Raw genomic sequence first — 10145 nt, forward strand, 5'->3', positions numbered from 1 at the left:
TACGCTCACCACAAATAAACATCTTACTAAATAATTGTAAAACTATAACCACAATTGATGATATATAGAATCGGCTCAAATGAATATGACCAATCACCTACAACTCCCACGCATAGCGGGAGAACTGGTACGTCTCAAACGCATTTATAATTTTTGATTGTTTCATGCTATTAACCACTTTTAGATACTTTTTATAGCCATTTTTTGGACTAAACTATTAATTCAATGCCCAAAGCCAGTTGTTTTCTGCATGTTTTTGTCTTTTCCAAAAAATCCATATCTACGCAGGTCAAAAAAAACTCTAGGGATTTAATATGATTTTATCTCCAAGACATGAGGAATCCAGGAAGTGTCGGATGTTGTTGAGGGCCATCCAAGGGCCCCCACGTGCTCAGGGGGCACCCACGTGGCTAGGTGATATATGTCTCCAACGTATCTATAATTTTTTATTGTTTCATGCTATTATATTATCAATCTTGGATGTTTTATATACACTTTCAAGCAATTATATATCATTTTTTGGGGACTAACCTATTAACTTAGTGCCCAGTGCCAGTTGCTTTTTTTGCTTGTTTTTTGTTCGCAGAATATCAGTACCAAACAAAGTCCAAATACCACGAAACTTTTTGGAGATTTTTTCTGGACAAAAGAGACAGTAGAAGCTTTGGGAGAAGATCAGATGATGAAGCATGGGCCCACGAGGCACCAGGGCGCGCCTGGTGGCTTATGGGGCCCACATGGCTCCGTTTGACCTAACTCCGCCTCTATAATTTTTTTAAAATCGTGAAACCAACAGGGAAGTCCACGAAATACTTTTTTCGTTGCCGCAAGTTTTAGAACCACGAGATTCCATCTGGAGGCCTTTTCCGACACTCTGTCGAAGGGGGATTCGATCACGGATGGGGCTCTACATCATCCTTGCTGCCCTCTGATGATGTGTGAGTAGTTTACCACAGACCTATGGGTCCGTAGTTAGTAGCTAGATGGCTTCTTCTCTCTATTTGGTCTTCAACACAATGTTATTCTCAGTGTTCTTGGAGATCTATTCGATGTAATGACTTTTTGCGGTGTGTTTGCTGGGATCCGATGAATTGTGAGTTTATGATTAGATCTATCCATGAATATTATTTGAGTTTCTCTAAACTCTTTTATGCATGACTGTTATAGCCTCGTATTTCTTCTCTGATTTATTGGTTTGGTTTGGCCAACTAGATTAATTTATCTTGTAATGGGAAGAGGTGCTTTGTAATGGGTTCGATCTTACGGTGCTCAATCCCAGTGATAGAAAGGTACATGTCACATTTGTATCATTGCTATTAAGGGTTAAAAGTTGGGATTTATTTCATACGCGAGTTTATCTTGTCTACACACTACATGAATCAGCTTATTTGTCGCCCGCCATGGCAGACGGCAAAGGCACCAAAAGCGGACGACAAACCTGCCCGGCAAAGAGAGTGACGGTAAACATGTTCTTTGTCGTCTGCTTCCTCAAAGCGGACGGCAAAGGCCCTTTGCCATCGGTGGTGGACGGCAAAGAACACGGACGACAAAAACCATGCGTTAGCCTCGTTAGGTGGCTAACGGGAGGCTTTGCCGTCTTCCACCGGCGGCAAAGAACTGAGTCGTCAGCACATACGTCAGCTCCCGGACGTCAGCACACACGTCGTGCGGCTCGCCCGTACGTCTCCCGACGCGCCATTAAGGTCGTCGTTACTACGGTGGGTCGCCGCCTACCTACCCCGCCGCCCGTCCGCCTATATAGGCCCTCGTCGGCCTCCCTCCTCCACACCGACGCCCTTCACTCCACCCCCCGGCGCCCTTCCCTCTCTTGTCACCCTCCTCCACCCCGATGCCCTTTCCTCTCTCGGCAGCGACCATGGCGTCCGGCGGCAGCGGCGGTCCTTCGAGGGGTGTCTCGTGGCCGTCGAGCGTCGGGATACCGGAGACCGACGAGCTCATCGACGTGGGACTAATGGTGTCGCCGGGCTACCGTCTGCGGCGTGAGTTCCACATCACCGCCGACGGCTACCCGACGAGGGGCCCCGGTGCGACGCCGAACGAACTCCGTAGCCACCGCGGCGGCCGTTGGAACATCGCCGGCTGCCACAGCTTTTGGGATGGAAAGGATTATTGAGCGGTCGTCGGCGAGCTCTGGCGGGAGGCGGGCGGCTCCTGAACTGCCCCGCTCCGCGATGGCCACTCCCGCCGTCGCCCTCCGGCCGTCACGTCGGCCCGCCGTCTGGCACCCGCGATCGTCGGACCCTCCGCTCCTCCCGCCGTTGAGATCCCACCGTATCTAGTCGCACTGCGCAAGGAAGGGGACCCCGACGACAGCCCCGGCTACCTGCTCGCCTTGCGGGCGTCGCAGGCAGAGGCGGCAGACGGGGAGAAACCCTAGATCGGGGTGGCGGCGGGGTGTGGCCGGGGGCAGACAGGAAGAAACCCTAGATCGAGAGAGAGAGAGAGAGAGAAGTGAGAGAGGAGGAGGGGTGGGCCGTTAGGTAGAACACCTTTGCCGTCTGCTAGCGGACGACAAAGACACTTTGTCGTCAGCCAGCGGATGACAAAGAGGTGGGTGAGGTCAAGTGGAGGCAGCTTAATGCAACGGCCCACCCCCACCTCTTTGCCATCCGCTAACTGACGGCAAACAACTAGCTCACGACAAATAGTGTCGGCCGTCAGCCAGTTCGTTGCCGTCAGCTAACGGCAAAGAACGTCTTTGCCGTCAGCTAGCGGACGGCAAAAAAACGACTGACGGCAAATAGTCTGATTCCAGTAGTGACATCATGTCATCTCGCTTAAGGCGTTATTCCGTTTTCCCATGAACTTAATACACTGGATGCATGCTGGATAGAGGTCGATGTGTGAAGTAACAGTAGTAGATGAAGAATCGTTTCGGTCTACTTGTCTCGGACGTGATGCTTATATACATGATCATTGCCTTGGATATCGTCATAATTATTTGCTTTTCTATCAATTGCCCAACAGTAATTTGTTTACCCATCATATGCTATTTTCAAGAGAGAGACCTCTAGTAAAAACTATGGCCCCCGGGTCTATCTTTTATCATATATTAAAACCAAAAATACCTTGTTGAAATTTTCTTTTATTTCTTTTATTTTGCATTTTTTCGATCTATCAATCAAAAACTATACAGTTTAATCTTGCTTGTAACCGTCAAGGGATTGACAACCCCTTGTTCGCGTTGGGTTGCAAATATTTGTTGTTTGTGTGCATGTGCTGTTAACGAGTCGTTGTTTGGTTCTCTTACTGGATTGATAACCTTGGTTTCATAACTGAGGGAAATACTTGTCTCTACTGTACCGCATCATCCTCTCCTCTTTGAAGAAATCGCAACACAACTCACAAGTAGCACTAGGCCGCATGGGAACCTTATGCACCACCTTACGCCCATTCTATCACATATAAATCCCATTAATCGAGAAACCCTCAGTATCATTTTTCTCTGATTTTTTCCGCCTCTGGAAGTTTCTGTTCTGAGGATATCCAATCTAGAGGGTTGTTCCGGGACCCTGCTGGAGGGGGAATCCATCATCAGAACCATCGTCATCAATCTTGCTTCCTCAATGGTCATGTGTGAGTAGTTTTCTTAGGACATATCAGTAGCTAGATAGCATCGTCTTTCCCTTGTGATTCAATACAAAGTTCCCGTGAGCTGCCTCACATGCTTGGGATCAATATGATGTAATAGGTGGTTATGTTTGTTGGGGTATGATGAATTGTCACTTTATGATCAGATTGTTCATTGAATTATATTATATCTTTAGAAGTTTCTCTAATGTATAATTAAGTGGCTATGTATGCTTTCCGATCTATTTGTCGTCTCTGGCCAAGATTGCTAGGTAGTTCTTGAAAGGAAGTGGTGCATAGTAGTGGATTCAATCTCACAGTGAATTTGATCCCAGTGGCATTAGGGGATTGGACACGTATTACATTGTTTCCACTAAGGATAAAATGATGGTTTCTTTATCACACTTAGATAATAGTTTTACTGTCTACATTATGCCATCATGCTTATTGCAATGCTCTGTTGGTCATGAACTTAATACTTCGAGATGCATGTTGGATAGCGGTCTTGGGGTGAAGTATTGGTTGTAGATGCAGCTGGATAACGGTTTACATATCACAGACGTAATGCCCGTACAAGATTATACCATGGATGATCATATCCATAAGTAGAAATATTATAATTTAGTTGCCGCCCAACTGTAATTTGGTCACCCCACCACACTTATCTGCTTGGAGAAATGCTACTAGCCGACCTATGGCCCCAGGGGTCTATTTTCCATTACTGAAAACATCTACAAAATATTATTCTTTGCCATATTATTTATTTTATTTTATATACCTACCAATTCCTACCACACCGTGCAATTTACCCTTCTAACTAGTAGGACAAGGAGCTTGACATCCTTCTTAAAATGTTAGGGGCAAGAGTGTGTTGTATTTTGTGTGCAAGTAACCGTGACTTTGTTTGCTGAAAGAACTCCTTGTGGTTTGATAAACCTTGGTTCTCAAATGAGGAAAATACTTATTGCTAGGTTACTTCATCCGTACACTTGGGGGTTACCCAACCACTCTTACGAGAGAGTAAGCAAGAATCACCAAACATCTCATAGAGTAATTTAAGAGAAATCATATTGACAATATCGTGAAAATCCACAATAAGATGAACAATTAAACAAGTCTTAGTCTCAAGATGAATACAAATAAAGTTATAAACCCTAGTCTTACAACTTGGAATTGCTCTCCCTATGGCGTTGATGCGCTGAAAGGGAATAAAGATGGAGAAACAAGAAGAAAATGATCTCGTGGGTTTCTTCTTCTCCGGGTCTCCTCTTTCTCTGTTCTGGATGGTGTGGCGGCGACTGTGTCCCTATGATGCTATCTGCTCCTTCACGAAAGTTGTTTCCGTAGATGAGAGGGAGCTGACGGCGCCTGGTATGATCCTGGGTACAAGCGTACCACGGGTCGTCTTGCACTCTGGGTGTGCTGGTGCAAATCTGCTCAATGTGAAAGTTGCTCCATTTGGCTTCATTTGATAAGATTTTAATTGGTTTTCTTTCAAAAGTATATTTTCTGCATAACAAAAAAAAGTTTCCTTCTTTGTTGAAGGGTTAACGTTAAAAAGATGCGAGAAATAACAAAACTCCGATAAAGGTCGTATCAAATCTCTGTACTAAAACTGGTAAAATCTCGAGCCATCACGCATCAGGGGCGGATCAAACGGCTATCAAGCCGGCCGATCCACGAGCGGATCAGCCGGTTGATGCCTAACACAACCCTTAGAAGAATTGTGTAATCACGTATTTTATATAGGGAACTATACAGAATGAATGTCCTGTCAGTAAACTCTGGCGCGACATAGTACGAACAACCGATTTTTTTGTTGGTTGTGTTGTGATGATGAGTGAGTGATGGGTGCATGGTGATGTGAAATCACACAAAGGGGTCACATGTTTATTATGTACGCACTTGCATTCACCTGGTAATCTAAGGCGATATTTTGTGCCCACGAGCTCTAATTTAGTGGTTTTATAAAAGAACTTTGCATCCAAATACAGCCTAAATTTGTACGGTTCCTGCGTCCCAGGATGACGATCCGACGGCTGAGATAGCGAAGGCTATCCTTGCTAGTCGGAGAAGGGATCCACTGCCGGCCGTGCTCGTTAGGACTACCTTGCCTCTGCTCGCCCGCCTCCTCCTCCTCCTCCTCGCGTTCCTCTTTATTTCCCACCCCTGAATCCCAAGCCCAATTCCCACACCCCTTCCGCCGAAACCCCCGAATCAGGAGCCCCATCCACGCCGCGGCGTCTCTCCGACTCTGAGGCCCGACCCTCCATGGCCTCCTCCAACCCCAGCTCCAGCGCCGGCGCCGCCGCCGCGGACGACCTCGACCAGCTCCTCGACAGCGCCCTCGATGACTTCACCAGCCTCGATCTCGCCGCCGCCCCCAAAAGGTCCACCTCTAGTACCCGCCGAGTCAAAACTATTTCGCGAGGATTTTGACTGAATCTGTGACGATGTCCCTTCTCTGCAGCAGCGGCGAGGCATCGGCATCGTCGTCGTCCGGGAGCGCGAGGCCGGTGAGGGGCCTGGGGATGTCGCTGCCTGACCCCAGGGCGCCAAGGAGGCGCGCGGCGAGGCAACCCCAGCCGCCGCCGAGGGGCGCGCACGCGTCGGAGGCGCTCGAGAAGCTGACGCGCGAGACGCGGGAGGCGGTCCGGGGGCTCGAGACGGCCACCGGGGGGATCGCAGGCCTGGATGACGAGGCGATGATGGAGGACTTTGTGAAGCAGTTCGAGGAGTTCGCTGGCGGGCAGGTATGATTGGTGTACGATGCATGTTCATTTGAACTTAGAAAAGAGTCCGGATGACTTCGGGGACTGCTCAATCAACGCTGTTAAAAGATGTGATATGCTAAAAACGGTCGAAATTGCTGGGATGGATGCAACGGTGTATTGGCATTTTATTAGGGATATTCATTAGCTTAAGAATCTTTGCTCGAGAAAGCTAATGTACTTTTTCCTTTTTTGCGACTAGAAAGCTAATTTAGTTGCCTGCAATGAGGAAGCCATTGATGTAATTTGATTTTTACTCTGCATACTCCCTTAATTTATAGCTACTCAGGTGATGTCGTATGTTAGCTCCAATTCCTATATTGTCAATTTTGGATATGCCTGGCTATTACTAAAATGTTTTAAAGAGAAAACATGTTGAGTGCAGGTATGCTTCATTTACAATGCATGTTCATGCAATTTAGGTTCTACTTTTCCCTATTTTAGTGTTTGTTTTACCCCGCAAACTGAGCCTTAGAATACGGAGATATCAGAGGGTTTTACAGAATAGGCTGCTTAATATATGTTGGTCAAAGATGTGACATGCTTAAAACCATTGGGTGAACCAGCACTTCGTGGGGATACAGAATTAGGATGTAATGGTGTACTGGCATACGGATTTTTGTTAGTTTATTTGAGAGTCTTTGCCTGAGAAAGCTAAATGAACTCATTGGCATAGGGGTGAAGGAATCCATTGATGTAAATCTGGTTTTGGAAGGCATACTCCTTAAATTGAATAGCAGTTTGGATGGTGTAATAAGTTCGCTCCAATCCTAGAACATGTGAATGTGATGTCTTCAGTTGTAATGGAATCGCAAATTTTGGGCATGCATGGATACTGCTAAGAAGTTTTTAAGACAACACATATTACAGGAGTATGTATCTTACCAATATTTCTTTTCTAGGCATGGGATTTGAAAATATCAGACTCCCTAGTAAACTACGGCACCATCATTGGCATATTGTTGGTTTATTTGGGAAGAAGTCGTATATATTATTGGTTATTTACTAGTTGTATGGCTCAACCATGGGAATTTGAGAATTTCATGCAAAGAAGCTGTTAATTTAGTGTTTGTCGTTAGAAAGTTACAAAACAGAATGTTTGATGATAAAGTGCGGTTAACTTATGTTGTATTCATACAACTGTGAATCAATTGCTTTACTTTGCTCATCTTCTGCAGGATATGGACTCTATTGTTGAAACAATGATGAAACAACTTCTTTCCAAGGAGATTCTTTACGAACCCATGAAGGACATTGTAGAGAAGTACCCAAAATGGCTGGAGGATAACAAAAGCAAGATAAGCAAAGAAGAATATGAGCGTTACAGCAATCAGCTTGAACTCATGCTGAAACTTAATGAGGTCTATGAACATGAGCCTGAGAATATGTCTAAGGTTTTTGAGATCATGCAAAACATGCAAGAATGTGGTCAGCCCCCCAGTGATCTTGTTCAAGATATTGTTCCGGATCTGGATCTGAGCAAGTTGGGACAACTGTAAGTCTTGCAGTCATTTCCATTTTAAACCAGAACGCTGTCATTACTGCTTTTATTTGCACGTCCTCTGAACTGAAGTTTATATGCTTGTGGGCTACTCGTATCTTTATTTTGTTTTATGTGATATAGTATCTCTAGATAATAATTTATTTATTACTTGTATCTTGTGATGAACAATGGTAAACTTTATTACTGAAGATCATGTAATCTTCTTTTAATGGTGTGAGTTGTAAAAAGTCTTATTGAACACTGACAGGCGGAATGATGTATTGTTGATCTTGTTCTTTTGTAATGGTCATTTATCTTCTATTTGTTGGGAAACAGAACGTCTTTGCTTCTGGATTCGAACTGCAAGACAATAGGCTGCCTGAATTAGCATTAATTTTGTGACAGTGTTAAGTAGAGAATTTTCTAATAAAAAACTTAATACTACTGAGTGCACATCTGTGATTGTAAATACCACTTCTTATTGTGTTTACTCAAAAATGGAGGTTATTATTTGCCAATTTCCTTAATCTTTTAGCTCAATTTCAATTGTGCTAACATGCTATTAGGCCTTTCCATAATGATAGTCGTTCGTATGAGCATACTGTAGGCAGAACACATGTGCACATGGTAAATTGGTGATCAACTGATTATGGAATGAAATTAGTAAATCAGTGTTAAAGAAGTTGTCTTGTGATTTAATTAGCCTGTCTGTTTAATTATAGAGTATGCTAGTAGTACTTTACTTTTTGATGCACATCGTATTGTTGTTGGCAAACCAAAGGATGCTAGTAGTACTTTACTTTTTGATGCACACCCTTATTTACACTGAAGTACTGATTAACTAGGGATTTTTACTGTTTTGCAGATCTCCTGAGATGCTTGAATCAACAGAAAATTGCTGCATAATGTGATGAGCAAAGCATTTCCATCTTGGGTGCAAATTCCATGTAGTAGCGACAATCCCTGTAACCAGTTGAAAGTTCTTTTCGTTGGATTATTTGTAAAGCTCTGCAGATATAAAACGTACTCAGTTTTTCTTATTCTTGGATGAATGTCATATTCGGTTCAGTTGATGTACTATAATAATGAGCAAAGTAAGTCTGTTTGGATATGCGCAATTCTTCAGAGATGAATTATATCTGCAGATATAGAACGGATTCAGTTTTCTTATTCATGAATGAATGCCATATTTGGTTCAGTTGGTGTACTATAATAATGAGCAAAGTAGTCTGTTTGGATATGCGCAATTCTTCAGAGATGAATTATATCCGAATGTCATATTTGGTCTGCATTCATCTTCGTGCTTTTCCTGATAAGTGAAAGACATTGCATATGTATAGCTGGAAAGATTTTGTGTTAAGGGCTCATTGGGTTTGGAGGAAATCAAAACGTAGGAATTAGGAGTAGTATAGAAATTTGATAGGATGGCACTTGCCATCCTAAGAATTTGACTTGCCTCATTCCTACGTGCAAAATGAGCTTTGAGTGAATGTGTAGTTTCCTTCAAAAACACAGGAAATGAGTAGTATTCTTATGAAATTCCTGTACGCATTTCGTACAAACCGAATGCATATATAGAAATTTTTTCTCCGGAATCTTTGTTTCTATGTTTTTTCTAAAAAAATTCTTCAAACCGAACGACGCCTAAGCACCGGACATGGTGGGAACAAAAACAATGCTTGAAGGTCTGAAGAATCAACTCAGGGAACTAACATATGCTCGAAGTCTGAGAATGACAATGTTAGCCAATAATTAAGCCTCTAAAATGGATTCGGCACGCTCAAAATAAAAAGTAAACTTGATCATGTTCCATAAGACATTGATGGATGAATGATATATCATGTCCATGAAATCTCCTCGCGTTGCCCGCTTCAGTTTCAACGGGCATACAGTGGGTTGTCAAATTGTCATTGCTCACATTGAACACTCAATACGGGCACACACTTCATTCTCCAGGGCAGCCGTCGTGTTCGAGTTTCCACGGCTTTTGACATCCATAGCAGAACTCAAAGCCGCACCTGTCATGGGATCAAGCAAAGTTCTAAATAGCAGACCATGTAGCAGTTTGTTTTAGTATTTTTTCATAAATCATGAAAACATGAAAAAAAAAACATACAATCAGGCACATACTCCCTCCGTTCAGAAATACTTGTCATCAAAACGGATAAAAGGGGATGTATCTAGACGTTTTTTAGTTTGAGATACATCTCCCTTTATTCATTTTGATGATAAGTATTTTCGGACGAAGGAAGTATGATATATCACATATACATGTTCAGCCATAAAAAAGTCAAACACTG

The 10145-nt window shown here is 43.6% G+C and overlaps 1 protein-coding gene across 2 annotated transcripts; it reads left to right on the forward strand.

Moving 5' to 3' along the window:
- Positions 1-5678: 5678 nt before the first annotated feature.
- LOC125513988 (peroxisome biogenesis protein 19-1-like) lies at positions 5679-8956 on the forward strand. Of its 2 annotated transcripts, none has more exons than XM_048679224.1 (4): positions 5679-5981; positions 6062-6344; positions 7541-7857; positions 8711-8956. In XM_048679224.1, exons 1-4 carry the CDS (start codon positions 5863-5865, stop codon positions 8754-8756), a joined length of 765 nt encoding a protein of 254 aa, XP_048535181.1. In that variant the 5' UTR covers positions 5679-5862; the 3' UTR covers positions 8757-8956. The 2 variants fall into 2 exon arrangements, with proteins under 2 accessions (XP_048535181.1, XP_048535182.1); XM_048679225.1 differs by having other exon boundaries at positions 5702-5981; positions 6065-6344.
- Positions 8957-10145: the final 1189 nt, after the last annotated feature.

This window comes from Triticum urartu, chromosome 6, assembly GCF_003073215.2.
Source record: "Triticum urartu cultivar G1812 chromosome 6, Tu2.1, whole genome shotgun sequence".
Taxonomy (NCBI): Eukaryota; Viridiplantae; Streptophyta; class Magnoliopsida; order Poales; family Poaceae; genus Triticum; species Triticum urartu.